This window comes from Strongylocentrotus purpuratus, unplaced genomic scaffold (genome assembly GCF_000002235.5).
Source record: "Strongylocentrotus purpuratus isolate Spur 01 unplaced genomic scaffold, Spur_5.0 spur5_scaffold_7, whole genome shotgun sequence".
Lineage (NCBI taxonomy): Eukaryota > Metazoa > Echinodermata > Echinoidea > Camarodonta > Strongylocentrotidae > Strongylocentrotus > Strongylocentrotus purpuratus.
The window spans coordinates 19,758,482-19,773,506 of record NW_022145613.1 but is presented as its reverse complement, the minus strand read 5'-3'; the positions used below and the strand labels follow the sequence as shown (position 1 = coordinate 19,773,506).

At 38.3% G+C, this 15,025-nt stretch overlaps 2 protein-coding genes across 2 annotated transcripts; one reads left to right on the top strand and one right to left on the bottom strand.

Annotated features, from left to right (window-relative positions):
• Positions 1-882: 882 nt before the first annotated feature.
• Positions 883-8,010, bottom strand: LOC115919950 (zinc finger BED domain-containing protein 4-like). Its single transcript, XM_030974690.1, has 4 exons — positions 7,628-8,010; positions 4,953-5,387; positions 2,507-3,055; positions 883-2,079 (listed from the first exon to the last, which is right to left on the bottom strand). The coding sequence occupies exons 1-4, from the start codon at positions 7,823-7,825 to the stop codon at positions 1,273-1,275; spliced, it is 1,989 nt and encodes a 662-aa protein (XP_030830550.1). The 5' UTR covers positions 7,826-8,010; the 3' UTR covers positions 883-1,272.
• Positions 8,011-10,771: 2,761 nt separating this feature from the next.
• Positions 10,772-11,830, top strand: LOC115919949. The gene is made up of 2 exons (XM_030974689.1): positions 10,772-11,014; positions 11,684-11,830. Exons 1-2 carry the CDS (start codon positions 10,841-10,843, stop codon positions 11,828-11,830), a joined length of 321 nt encoding a protein of 106 aa, XP_030830549.1. The 5' UTR covers positions 10,772-10,840.
• The last annotated feature ends 3,195 nt before the right edge of the window (positions 11,831-15,025 follow it).

The following is a 15,025-nucleotide window of genomic DNA, read 5'->3' as shown; positions in this document are numbered from 1 at the left end:
TTGAATACAATTTTATTTTTCTGTAGGTCCTGCATTATTTCTGATATCACCGAGTCTCAAAGTCTCTCAAGATCAATGTACAGAAGAGAATGTTTTCTTAAAGGCCAAGTCCACTCCAAAAGTAATTTGCTTTTACCGGTAATAGATGCAGAAAAACAAGGCAAACAGAGCAAAAATAAATTGAGTAAAATCAGATAGCTAATAATAGGGAAGTTATGTTTGTTTTTTCAAGTGTGAAAGACTGAGTTCACAAGTATTGCTTGATGCTCTTGCCAATTTCACATCTTTGACACTTGGTTGGAAAAAATGACATTGTTGCAGCCTGTACAGGGGAAAAAAAAAAGAAAATTACATTTTTCCCCCTCTGCTTTAATGGCCAGAAAGTTTAAACACGCATAAAACTTAATATTTTGATAGCCAAAATATGGTGACAAATTTTGATGACACCAAAAATGATCAGTTTGTAACCCCTCAAAAAAATGTTCTTAAAGGCTAAGTCCACTCTAAGTCTCCAAAAATAAGTTACTTTTAATAGATGCAGAAAAACAAGGCAAACAGCAAAACAAATTTGAGTAAAATCAGATGACTAATAAGGCAGCTATAACTGTTTTTTCAAGTATGAAAAACTATGGAACTTAAACAATCATTACACAAAGTGCCAATTTGGTTATCAGTTTGTGACGTCATTGCCTCACTATTTATACTTTTATCCCATTAATTTCCTTTTTTATCCCCATGCCTTTGCCTAGGCTATATGATTTGTATCATATTGCGTGGGAAAATTGAAGATTTATATTGTCAATATAAAGAAAACAATTGGTGGATAGTGAGGCAATGACGTCACAGCCTTATGTGTGAGTTGCCAATTTGTTTAGTGATTTTCAAAGTTTTTCATGTCATTAAAAATTCATTATCCGATTTTGCCCAAACCTTTTTTGATTGGTTTGTCTGATTTTTCTGCTTCTATTGAAAGTAAGTTACTTTTTGAGTGGACTTACCCTATAACAACAGAAATTAAAAATAAAACAAGATGTAAAAAGCACATCATTTTTGAAAGCTGGTACAATACAAAACTAAAGAAACAAGTTAAGTAATTTCAAATACATATACCCAATCGTTGAGGTATAAAAAAAATATATCCAAAGTTCCAAACGCAATTTAAAAAAGTTGAATTCACGTTGAGTTATGAAGGCAGAGTTTGGAGTTTTTACCTGCGTCACATGAAAATATGTCCAACACAATGATCTGCACACAAAATTAGACAGTGTATCCTTAAAGCTGGGTCAGTGACCAATTATGATTGAGAAAGATGAGTGGTGCTACAAGTTCAACTTCCAAAACAGCTCTCTTCATATCGAGCATGGATGCTCCAGCCATAATGTCACTCATAGACTGCGCAATGGCAGGCACACAGAGGAACTGTTTGGCCAACTGGACAAGGTGCGAGAACCTGCTCCTGTTGACCCTCCACCAGTCCAATGGACAGCTATCATGCCTTAATGCAGGAAAGGTCATGTAGCTGCTAATTTCACTGTCTATGTCCAGTCTGTCGGGTACATCCTCTTCACCGTCACCAAACAAACACAAGAATGGGGACGTCTCATGTGAGTCGGCGGGCAGGTTATTTTCAGCTCCTCCATCGATGATGCCGGGACTAGCTTGCATAACACCTTTGAGTGCTTCGATCACATCTGTCTTGTCTTCCTCAGCAATGAACTTAAGCTTCTTGAAGCGTGGATCAAGCAGCGCAGCAAGCATAGGTACAGAGGACGGCAGGATGGCAGTCAGGTCCCACTTATCTCTCGTCTCCCGTCCAATAGTCTTCAAGAATCTTTCCATGGGAGAGTTTGGCCCATGGCTGGCATCTTCGCAGTGCTGAAGAATACTGTGGACAACTGGCAGCAGGCATGAAACTGATCCAGTCTTGTCCTTGCTCATGACTGCCAGTGCAGCTCTCAGGATCTGGAGTGAGCTGACAAGCTTTTCTGCTAGATGCCACTGGTCTTGAGTGAGGTACAGTTTTGCACTCTTTAGATCCAGACTACTAACCTTCTCTACAATGTCTCTTAGAGCAACCAGCTGTTAGAAGAAAAAAGTAAAAGAGATTTTGTGACTTGTATGTTTGATATCTAGTATTAAAAGACACAATGTAACTGACATAAATGCATAATTCCTGCAAAGTTCTTCAGAATATGAAGAAACAGTTGAGGGACTTATTTTAAGAAAAATAAGTGCTTTGACAATCATTTTTTTGATATATAACTCAAACTGTTTTCTCCTAAATTCACAATAATATGACAAAATATACAAATGGACACATTAGACATTTAAATATGACAGTGTGGTAACGACAAATTGATGAGGAAAAAAAAAAAAAACTTTAATCAGTGCACTAAACATGCCTCTGTATCCTGTTTCTCTTGAACATAATGATCAATGTTGGTTCTTTATTTAGCTGTCTACATTTTGGGATATAATATTTCTGTCCTCTGGCGCATAACATTACCTTGAAGAGCATCTCAGATGTTGCAATCCAACTTCCTTTGCGATCCTGCACCAAATCGGTCTGTGCTCCACCCAATTCAGCATCCTTCATCTCCTGCAGGACCTTGTTTGCCTCGTCATCATACATAAGATAGGTGACCAGTTGACCTGCTCGCTCAATGACTGCTTTCACCTCAGGGACACTGAATGCTGCTAGAACACACATCTCTAGCTTCTCTGCTGCACAGCTCAATGACTCACACACCAACGTAGACCCAACACCCTTGGCAGTTGACTTCAGCATCCCCTGTCGGTTCAGGATCGCCACCATGCGTTCTGATGGCAACTCGTACTGGAACAACAGTTCACGGATGTAAAGGCATATTTCATCGCTGCTAACTTTGGCATCTGAAACATGCTCAGTACCCAGGACATAGCTTCTGCGTTCCCACTGACTCGTTAAGTAATGGATGGTGATTGTTGTGTACATCTCCCGGTCACTGCCTTTCCACAGATCATACACGAGTGAGAAGTAGGGAGCTTCTTCAACAAGCATTTCTTTGAGTTGTATCTATAAAATATAATCAGGAAATGAAACTATTTTATGAATTGATGTTATTAGTCCTTTAACATATCGTGGGTACATGTACATCTTTTTAATCAAGTCTCAAATAATGTATTTGAAATTGAGTGTCAGTACTTGAGGGAGAAAAAAATTATGTTATCTCTCAAATCTATCTTTCAGTTTTTATCCCATTCCAATTTCAATGAATGATCAGATATATACATGTATTGTATATGATTGTTAATAAATTCGGACAATTTTGCTCTCTTTTTCATCTGAAGTCAAATAATAAGAAAACTAGATGGAATTCGACTGCGCGCAGTCGAAAATGATGCCTCCGTTATAGAGCAATTTTACAAACCAAAACAGAAAAAAAAAATTGAATTCACGTTCAATGGTAATCCATTGACAGGTTCTCAGAATATTGTGATTACAAGCAATTTCTCATATACATATATGACCCTTTGATCTTTGACCTCATGACCATAAAATCTACTCAGTTCATTGGCTCTGCAAGATGTTCTGAGTTAAATAGTAATCCATCTGTCAGTTCTAATGAGAATGCGTTCACAAGCTATTTTTGCATACATAATGGGCCCATGACCTTTGACCTTTGACCTTATGAACCAAGAATCTACTCAGTTCATTGGCTCTGCAAGTAACAAACATGACCTAATTTTGGCATGAATCCATCAATCGGTTCTTGAGATAACGCGATCACAAGCTGTTTTTGCATTCATAATGTGCGCTGTGGCCTTTGACCTTTGACCTACGTGCTCCAAAATCTAATCAGATTGTCTTCTTATGGTGATACACACTATCATTAAGTTTGAAGTTTAAATCTCCAGTGGTTCTTGAGATATTATGATAACAATCTCAATGTATGGAATTTCATAAGTTGACCTCTGTGACCCTTGACCTTTGACCTACGTGCTCTAAAATCTAATCAGATCGTCTTCCTATGGTGATACATACTATCCTTAAGTTTGAAGTTTTTACATCTCCAGTGGTTCTTGAGATATGATAACAATCTCAATGTATGGAATTTCGTAAGTTGACCTCTATGACCCTTGACCTTTGACCTACGTGCTCCAAAATGTAATCAGATTGTTTTCCTATAGTGATACACACTATCACCAAGTTTGAAGTTTAAATCTCCAGTGGTTCTTGAGATATCATGATAACAATCTCAATGTATGGAATTTCATAAGTTGACCTCTGTGACCCTTGACCTTTGACATACGTGCTCCAAAATCTAATCAGATCGTCTTCCTATGGTGATACATACTATCCTTAAGTTTGAAGTTTAAATCTCAAATGGTTCTTGAGATATCGCGCTAACAAACTCAATACAAGGAATTTCATAAGTTGACCTCTGTGACCTATGACCTTTGACCTACGTACTCCAAAATCTAATCAGATCGTCTTCCTATGGTGATAAATACTATTCCCGAGTCTTAAGTTTAAATCTTAAATGGTTCTTGAGATATTGTGATAACGGTCAAACGGGACGGACGTACGGACGGACGTACGGACGGACGGACGGACGTACGGACGGACGGACGGACGGACGTACGGACGGACAACCCGAAAACATGATGCCTCCGGCACCACCTTCGGTGGCGGAGGCATAAAAATACATTGGATTGCTTTTTTTTTTAAACATGGGAAGAAATTCACCACTTGATTTTACAGCCCTCCTAATATTACCATCCCCCCCCCCATCAATGGTATGATTTAAAAGTCATTTGGTGTGCCTGCATACAAAACTGGTAATCTTTCTAGTTTATACAGATCGTTGTGTAAGGCTACATAGTCCTTTGAAGATTAAAAGAAGAAGATGGAATAAAATACACATGTACATGTGAAAATGAATTTTCTACAGACTATACTTGTTACTAACCTTGCTTTCTTCAAACATGGCAAGTAGGCTGTTCTGCAACTTCTGCTTAGGTGGAATCTTGTAGACCGGTTCCAGAAACTTCATGTAAGATCTAAAGCCTTCTGAATAGATGAAGCTCAGTGGCTGGAGACTCTGGATCAAGAGTTGTATCAGTTTAGGAGCTATGACCATCTCACCTTCATCCATCTTCTGCTTACGGATTTTGGCCTTCATTGGAGTCAGAATAGATGTTGTCAGATGCCCTGATAATGATGATGATGATGATGATGATGATGGAGGCGTAGAGACTTCTGTTGGCATTGTTGTCCCTTTGGTTGGGGTATTTTGGAGATCTTTGACTGCAGAGTTTGTTGTGTTAGGCTTCAAAGTTCTCTTCTTTCCAGATCCGAGAGGCCTTCCTCCTGGCTTGAATACCTTTGCTGAAGGGCCAATAACCTGATTCATGCACACACACAAAAAAAGTATATTTACTTTAAAAATCCAATGGTCATCTACATTTGAATGAAAAAAGTTATACAACTTTCAAACTAGACACTTATTTTTGTTTAAATGGCAATGCCCTGTCTTCAATGCAGTATATTTATCACTTTTTTTCTATTTTTCTCATTTCTTATTTCTTGCCGGCTCGTGACCATCAACTTTTTTAAAGGTAATACAAAGTTTTGGTATGGGGTCATGAATTTGGTTCAAATGAACATATTGAAAGCATATGCGACCCTACAATATTCAGTGATCGTTGTCACGTTTGAAATCGATTCTAAAGTTATGAAATTATAAATAATAAACTCTTTATGTTGTATAGCTCCCTCTCAAGGTCAAGATATTAATTTAGCTATAAAACAATGTTTCTTGACTAAAATCGACCGATAAGCTATTCCTGTTTGGAAATTATATATCACAACTACATATTCTGAAATTTTCATGGTCGCAGCTACCATTGTACGGCTGTACGGCGCTATTTGAAATTTATCAAAATTTTTATATTCAATTTTTCTCGAAAGCAGAAGTGTTTTAGGGGCTAAATTTTCTAGTGCTTATATTACATCTACAGGGGCATCCAAATATATCAAAATTGAAAAGAATCACCCCCATCCAATTTTCAAAAATTCCCAAAACTTTGTATTACCTTTAAGGTGCTTGTAGACCCCACGATGATTATGCTGTCACTAATACCCAGTTAAGGTTAAAGTAGCTAGGCCAAGGTTAAAATGAAGGAAAAAAATGGGCTACTTTTAGTGACCAATAAGACTTGCGATGAAGTTAAAAACAATTTTCCCCTCCATTTTGTAGACCCCCTAAAAGGCCCTATGCTGTTTTTCTTGCACCTTGGAACATGCACTCTACCCTTATGGCAAAATTCTGCAAGAATCTTCAAGGCTGAAGGAAAGAGACTACACCGAAATACTGTGTAGCTCGATAAAACCTGCAATATGGTGGTTTGAACTTTGAACATCAAGTTCAAACACAAATAGTAGACATTGATTCAGACAAAAAAAAAGTTTGGGCATGTGACATTATCAATCTTATTTGGACATGCGATATCGATCTTAGTTGACTAAGACTAAGAGTTACTAAAAAGCATCTGATCATGCAGGTTAATATTTTATTAAGAATGCAGAGACGCCAAGTTCAAAGATCGGCAATGCGTGACATTTTCATGATTCGGCGCGAGCGCGTGCGAGGGTATAACACACGTATAAGGTATAGCGTTTTTCAAAATCTAGTGCGCGCGTCGTGCGTAAGAGCATTTTCAGACCCTCGAAATGCGTGATGTCACGCCTAATGCGTGATACTTGGTAGCTCTGAGATTGTTACAAAATAGTTTTATTAGTATTCAAATCCCTAAAGGCTAAAGCCCCTTTCACACAATAAGTTACATAGTGTTGCGTACCGACTACGCCGAGTGTACGCTGCTCTACGTAATACACCGAGGGACGCAAAGGGGTACAAGAGATGGACGCAAAAAAAGTTATCATTTTTATTATTTTGGGGGCGTACTTTCGGCATAGACGCTAGACACATAACATATACATTTTCTACGCATTAGTAAGCTAACCTACGCCAGTCCGACGAATTAGAACGCCTTAATTAATGTATACGCTTTTACTATAAAAGTGTATATATTAATCAAGGTGTCCTAGATCCTATTTGCGGAAACAATAAGCAACTTTGCGCAACCGTAGGCAAACCTACTTACCCTTATACGCCATTCCTACATAAACGTACGCAACCCTATGCCTGTTATACGCAATCGTACGCCAGCCTACACTGTCCACACAACCTACGCCACTATACTACGCCGAAGCAACATTTTTTTAATGAATACGCAGCCTAATTTTGGCTTAGGCCTATACTCGGTACGCCACACTATGCAACTTTACGCAGATCCGATGTGAAAGGGTCTTTAGGGTAAGCCTTACTCCCATTGGCAGTGCCATTACTAATTTACTACTAAGATTTCCATTTTTTGTTTTCTTTTTTGATTGTACGTTTCAGAGACACTGTAGACCCTATTCTACAATTCACAAAAAGAATTGGAAGAGGGTTCATTTTTTAACAATTTTCCAATCTAAGTACGAACATCCGTTGTCTCACTTTCAGCTTCCCAGGTCTGGAAAGGTGTTAGCGGAAATAGATGACTCGGTCAAGGGAAAAGTTAAAGTAGTCTACTTTACCTCAAATTCTTCCATAGAATGAGCTGCTGTCAAATGGTAGCGCAGATTCGTTGTGCCCCCTGTGTAAGCCAAGACTTTTTCGCAAAAGCGGCACCGTGCTCTGCGAGTTTCCCTGTTCAGTTCCATAAATTGCCATACTGAAGATCGAGGACTGAGAATTTTGCCACTTTGGCCAGCCGAGGGGTTGCTCCTTTTCATTTTTAACGAGTTTAAGGTGCAATATCCGACAAAATATGAGACAAATGTGATCGATTCAATTCAAGAGATGTTGACGAAAATCAATTTAATAGTCCCGTCAATTGCCATTGCAATATGGCTGCTAGTTAACATGTGAAAATAGCGCGCGCGCGCGCTCATCGATATGGACTCAGACTCCATTCGCAGTCGTTTCTAGCATACGCTTCCGGCCCTTATGCATAAGAATGCCATGTTTTTTGTTTTGTGTTACTATTTTGTTTGTTTGCTTGCTTTCTTGTGTTCATTACGTTGTTGTTGTTAACGTGATTGTTTGCTATTGCAATTGCTTATGTTTTTTGTATGCATTGATGTCCTTAGGTTTTATGAATGTGTTGAGAAAAAAAAGAACTGAACTGAGAAACAACAAAAACTGTCTACCCCTACCGTGTTTTCCCCCCTCCACAGCGCCCTCCCCCACTTTTAATTTGTTAGAAGTGCCCCTTTTTTCATAGAAAAAGTGCCCATTTTACTTTGACAAGTGCCCCTATTAATTTGTTAAAGTATCCCTTCCCCTCTTTTGACCTCTGATAAGTGGCCCTTTTAATTTGACCCATGTCTTTTTTTCTTCGACAAGTCCCAATTTTCTTTGCGATAGTGCCCTTTTTAATATCTAGTAAGTGCCCCTTTTCAGGTACGAGAAGTTCCCCTTTTCACTTTTGATAAGTGCCCCCTTCACCGGCTGATAATAGCCCTATTCAAATCTTAGAGGTGCCCCTTTTAATTTTGAGAAGTGTCCCTTTTTCTTTGTAAGCAGTGCTCCTTCTCCTTTTAATAACTACCCCATTTTCATCCCTGATAAGTGCTCCATTTATTTTAACATTTGCCTCTTTTTCTTCATAATAAGAGCAACTTAACTCTTCTCATAAAAGCCCCCTTTCACCTCCGATAAATGACCCTTTCAAAATCTGATCGGTGCCCCTTTTCTCTCAACAAATACACATTTTCCTTCATAATAAGTGCCCCTTTTTCATATCGGGTCAGTACCCCCTTTTACAGGTGCGATAAGTGTCCCTTTTCACCTTTGATAATTTCCCTTTTAACAATGATATGTGTCCTTTTTCTTTTCGAATGAGTGTCTTATCCCTAACGATAAGTGTCCCCTTTTCCTCTCATCATTAAACATGTCCCTAATTTAAAGCAACTTAAAGCAATTTCTCCCAAAGCTCACTCGCTCGCATTTATAGATGATATAATTATGTTACTTATCAAATGTTTTTTCAGTCTTCCGTTATGAGAATGGGCGTATAACTTCATTAGTATTTGTTTTCCCTCTTTATAAGATGTAATTTTTCGCACTGCGACCGCAAAAAACCTTAAAAATTGTCCTCGCTCGCTTCACTCGCTCGCAAATTAATATTCAGACCATCACACCCAAGTGCAAAGCATGATGCTTAAGCTATATCTTGGCTGATGTATAAAGAGAACAAATATCGAAATCATCCCTGATAATGTTATCACAATGTACGGATATATGTGTCTAAAAAATTGTATATTTACGCTTTGATATTATTTTGTAGGTGCCCTTTTTTCAAGAAAGTGCCCTTTTTGGTTGGTGCCTCTCCCCTCCCCCACTTTGAAGTTGCTTCGCCGTTCCTGCCCCCCCCCCCCACACACACACACACCGACATACATTAAAACTAGTGCTTTTGCCGTTTTTAGTACACCTATTTGCCTATTTATATTTTTAATTGGGCAGAATCTTATTTATTTTAATCTCGGGTCAACATTTTAGATACATTTTTTTTGTTTTCATAGGTTTTTATTCTCTTTTCACATAGTTTATAACCTTTTGTACAAAATTACAAATAATCTTCACATAGGCCTAAATAAATTTGCAAGTGAACTTTAACATTTCCATTCAAGGTTACAAATAATGTTACACATTCACAGAAGAAAAATACATTCACATAAACAAAATTATAGTTTCACATTTTACACAAATCGCTTTTCTTTTCCACAATAATTTCTCAAATTTCCTCAAAGAGAAAAAGGGTTATGATAAAAAGAAAGAAAAAGATATATGATAACATAAGAAAAATAAAGAGAACATAGTGATATCGATATATGCTCACTGCAAATGTTCTTACCAAATATGTTTCTTATATGCCCTTCTGTCATATCCCATTATGTCATTTTAATGTTGTCATATTTTCGTTTTATTTTCCGTAGACCTGTATATTCCGGGGCATACAATGCAACATGGGGAGGGGGCAACGGGGCTTGTGGCCCCACTTCTTCCAAAGGCGTGAAAAGTAGACCTCCTGTGATTAATCAATTCACTTCCTGAGATATACCACCCCGTTAATTATTATGGGAAGTGACAACAATCATCGTGCTCGGAATTTAAAGGGGCCAAGTGTGATTATGTATTGAGAAGTTTTCCGCTTGTTTACAATTGCGACCGTCCGTCACCAGCATACCAATGACAAACAATACTGAACATTTAATTGAAGCAATTCATGCTGGCCAGGTGTTTAATCACCCTTCGATTAAGTGGTTGTCAGTTAAAAAACACGTCTCTCTTTTTCTTTTGTACGCTTTGCTCGCTTGCAAATATTTGCAAGAATGTATGATAATTCATTGATCAAGGGCGGGGTGTAAAACTGTACATTTATAAAGGCATCCAGGGGCGTATGGCATCGTTGGTATAGAGGCACCGGACCGGCATTCTTATGAATTAGGGAGGAGGTGGAGGAAAGGATCGCTGCGCCATTATATTCTTTTCACTTTACTCATCTCCTTCTATCATCCTTTCTCTACCCCTCTCTTTTATTTATTTATTTATTATCTTTTAAAATTGACACTTGATAATAACGCATCTAGCTACGTCGCTAATGGTAAAACTCGATCATTTTAATTGCACCAGTTTTTGTTTTCCTTTTCATTTTTGTGTTTGTTTTTACTTGCGGCAATGTCATTTTTTTTTCTCCCTCTTTTTTGTGGTCAAATAGGGTGAAGCTTGAGTTATATGATCAGATGGTCGGCATGGGGTTTGCAAAGATGACCGTTGCAGCGGCACTGAGGCACACCAACAATGACCTGCATGGTGCCCTAAGAATCATCCAAGAACAGCCAGAGCTACTCTCCATATCAGATCATGACGTGGTTCCAGACTGGGATGGACCCATTACGGATGAGATGATCGCTCAGGTATATTATTTAAGCTCCACCTCCAACATAATTATCCATAAGGGGGTGGATAGAGAGTGGCATGGGTTGTAGGGTGTAGCGCCTACATTCCAACATATCTCTCAGCAAATTTGGAATTTTAGAGACTTTTTGAGAACATTTTGATGGCCTGTTTTTATTTCCCCTTCTATTTCTAGTGTTTTTTCATAATGGAAAATCTATTCAATTGTCACGGGGAGGTAGTGCTCGAGAGAGAGTTGTTCTGGAGTATAGTTGTCCAAGGGATGTTTTTCCTATGTCTTCTTTTTGGATGGTTCTCATTAACCCTTAAGGGAACTATTCTAATCACTCTCTTTATTTTATATAAAAAAGATCCTAGAAGAAATCCCTCTTGCTATATATTTCCATGTATGTCTGTAATTATTATGCCGTTTCCCCTCATAATGTGTATTTTCATTGCTCCACTCCTGACTTCACAGTCTTATGAAAAATGATGAACAATTTGTAGATGAATAAGAGCAATGTTATGGAAAATGGAGACTGCATGATTTTCAATAATTTGTTTAACGAAGTGCTTGTAACCCCCCCCCCCCTTCTCGCTCTCACACACACGCGCGCGCACGTACATGCATCTTTTCATTGCTCTTGGGATCTTACATCTTCTTTTTCTCTTTTGATTGCCTTTTTCAGCTCACAGAGTTTGGATTTAATATTGATGTTGCTAAAGAGGCCTTGAAACGATACGGAGGAGTAGTGGAAAAGGCAGTTGAGAAGCTCTTATTTTCAGGAGGAGTGCTTGCTTCTCTCCCATCATCATCCTCGCAAACAGGTGCATAATCGAGATAGATCTTGTCATTATGTACAGTTATGATAATATGCAGTTGCTGACTACTAATAGCCTATTAATAATTAGAAACAGTCATACAAATCATTCAGAATTTATAATCAATGAATAGATGAATCAAATGATGTTACCTCAAACGAAATTATGACTACTGAATTGTCTTTCTTTCTGACCAAAGAAAATCTATCGGGAATATGCTAATTATTGAATGAGATGTAAAGTTTCTTGACATTTTCATTCTGGTTTGTTATGCTATTGAGAAACAGAAAAGGAATCTGATTCATGGAAAGAGTGTTTGGATTAATCGTAATTCATAGAGTGCAAATATGCGAGCAGCGAGAGTTTTTAATTAATGATTTAAATCTCATTGCGCTGAAAGCTTGCTTTACATAATGGGGAAAAACACGAATGGGTTATTTGAAGCACATCACTAATTCAGTGAAGCTTTTGAAGGAATGAACATTATTTTGAAGTTAAATACTGTATTTTACATTTTTACTCAGCTGACGAAAGTGTGAAGCTGACAGCCGAGCAAAAACAGGCAATCGAGGACGTCCTACCTGATATACCAGATCATGAAGAGGACTATCTTGATATCACACTGGAGGAAGAAGCAGCATTTATTGCCGAATACAAAGCAAGGATAGAATCGGCACTTTGATTTTACTCGGTCTGAAAGCTCACAAGCCAGTGATCTCGAAAATATTCATCAATAAATCGATAGTCTTTCATGACAAAGGAGCACTGGCGTACCTGAGGGGGGGGGGGCAAGGGGGGCAGAGTGCCCCCCCTGACGGGCTGCAGGGAAAAAAGAAAAAGGGGGAAGGGGAAAGGAAAAAAGGGGGAAAGAGAACAAAAAGAGGGGGGGGGGGAAGAAAAGAAAGGAAAGAAAAGGGAAAAAAAGGAAAAGGGGACAGAAGAAAAAGAAGAAAAAAAAGAATGAAAGAGAAAAAAGGAAAAAACGGAAAAGGAAAGAAAAAAAGAAAAAGAAGAGAAAAGGAAGAAAAAGGAAAAAGAAAGGAGAGAAAAAAATGGGGAAATTAAAAAAAAAGACCATGACCGTACGGGGGGGGGCGTTGACCCCAGATATTTTGAAAACGTACAGTTTTTTCCTGAAAATGTTTAACAAAGCTCACAAGTGGTGAAGGCCTAAACCAAATCCTTCAATACTATGCTTGAAAATGCAAAAGTACCCGCATGACCAGTTCGGTCGCTCGAACTCCCTTCACTCCTTTCGCTTTTTACGCATCTTTCCCCCTCCCCCACCAGGAAAATATTCCACATACGGCCCTGAAAAAGACAAATGAAAATAGGAAAATATAAGTGATATAACAAATTCGACACTCTTCGCTGGCGCGAGCTGCTTGCTAGCCTATTTTGTATTAATTGTTTTCACTTGCTCGTCCCCCTAAAAAAAAGGATTAGCATTGCCTAGAATACAATTGTGCCTGCCCCGACTGGCCCCGACCTGCAACCATGGCAACAATAACACCCAATTTATGTACCAAATGTTACTAAAAGAGACTAATTCATTTTTTTCTCTCGCTACGAGAGAATAGACATTGCCTTGAAATTAATTGTGCCCACCCTTGACCTGCAACAATATCATTAAAAATGGAAGTGTTTTTTCGCCCTCTCGCCAAAAAGGAATTGATATCGCGTTAAACGCGATTGCGCCCATCCCGACCTGCACCAATAAAAACAAGTTTATGTATTAATTTCTATTAAAAGAGAATTGATTTTTTTTTGCTTGCTCGCTATGCTCGCTCGCTAAAATGGAATTGACATTTCTAATAAAGTATGTGCGCCCCCTTGCCTGCAACAATAATCTCAGTAAATAAGTACCGAACGTTATTTTAAGAGATATTGTTTCCTTGCTCGCCAGAATTGATGAATTGATTGATTTTAGTGATTGATATATTAGTTGATTTTTTTTTTAACCCTCTCTTGCTACGATGTCTTTACAATTAACATCGCTAACAAACATGCTCGCCCCAACCTACAACAAATGACCAGTTCATAATTATGTACCAAACGTTATTCAAAGAAAATTTGGTTTGCTCTCTAGCTACGCTCCCTCGCCAAAATGGAATTAACATCACTTTAAACATGATTGTGTAAGCCCCAACCTGCAACAAAAACCTGAAAATTATGTACCAATCATCATTAAATTTGTTTTGCTCGCTCGCTACGCTCGCTCGCCAAAATAGAAGTAACATCGCTTTTACTATAAATCACGCTTGTGCCCGCCCCCGACCAAGTTTATGTACCATGTTCTCACTAAAAGAGAAATGATTTTTTTTCTCGCTCGCTCGCTCGCCGAAGTGGGATTATGCTTGCATTACTAACAAATGTGCCCGCCACTGACCTGCTACAATATCATTAAAAAGAGAAATGTAGGGGTTTTGCCTGCCCGCCAAAATGAGATTGACATTGCCTGAAACACGATTAGCTAAAATGGGTATAAAATCAAGTTTAAGTGGCAATTATTAAAAAAGAAGGGATTTTTTTTCTTGCTCGCTACGCTCGCTTGCAGAATTGAAATTAACGTCGCTAACAAATAAATGTGCCCACCCCCGACTTGCAACAATACCGGTTTATATACCAAACGTTACTTAAAGATATTTTGTTGCCCGCTCGCTCACCAGAAGTGAAAATTATCATCGCCTTTTTTGTTTTGTTTCGATCGCTTGCCCCTCCTGACGGAGTACCCCAGGTACGCCACTGCAAAGTAGACATTTCTAACATTTTCCAAATTGCATGGAACACATGCAGTTTCTTTTTTTAGTGTTTGCTGCCTAAGACATAAATCGAAAGTTCGTGAAGGTGTTGCAAAAATTGTTCATAGGCATAACGTATAGTATGAAGAACACATGTATATATATTAAACGCAAGAATCATGGTTTTGTTTAGGCTTGTATGGACTGGCACCAAGTCTATTTGCATGTTTACCTTATTGCTATGTTTTATAGAGAAATTTGGTAAATCGCAACTGACATGTCTTCCATAGAATTTGGGCACTTGAGCTTAGGAAGAATTACAATGTTTTTACTTGCCAATAGTATAATAGAGAAAAACAGGAACATCTATTACTATTTGCTCTGTTATCACGATTGTATTATAATAATGCACAAGCAATAACTTGTAAATTGTATATGCCTTCACACTCTCAGTGAATTCTACTTAAC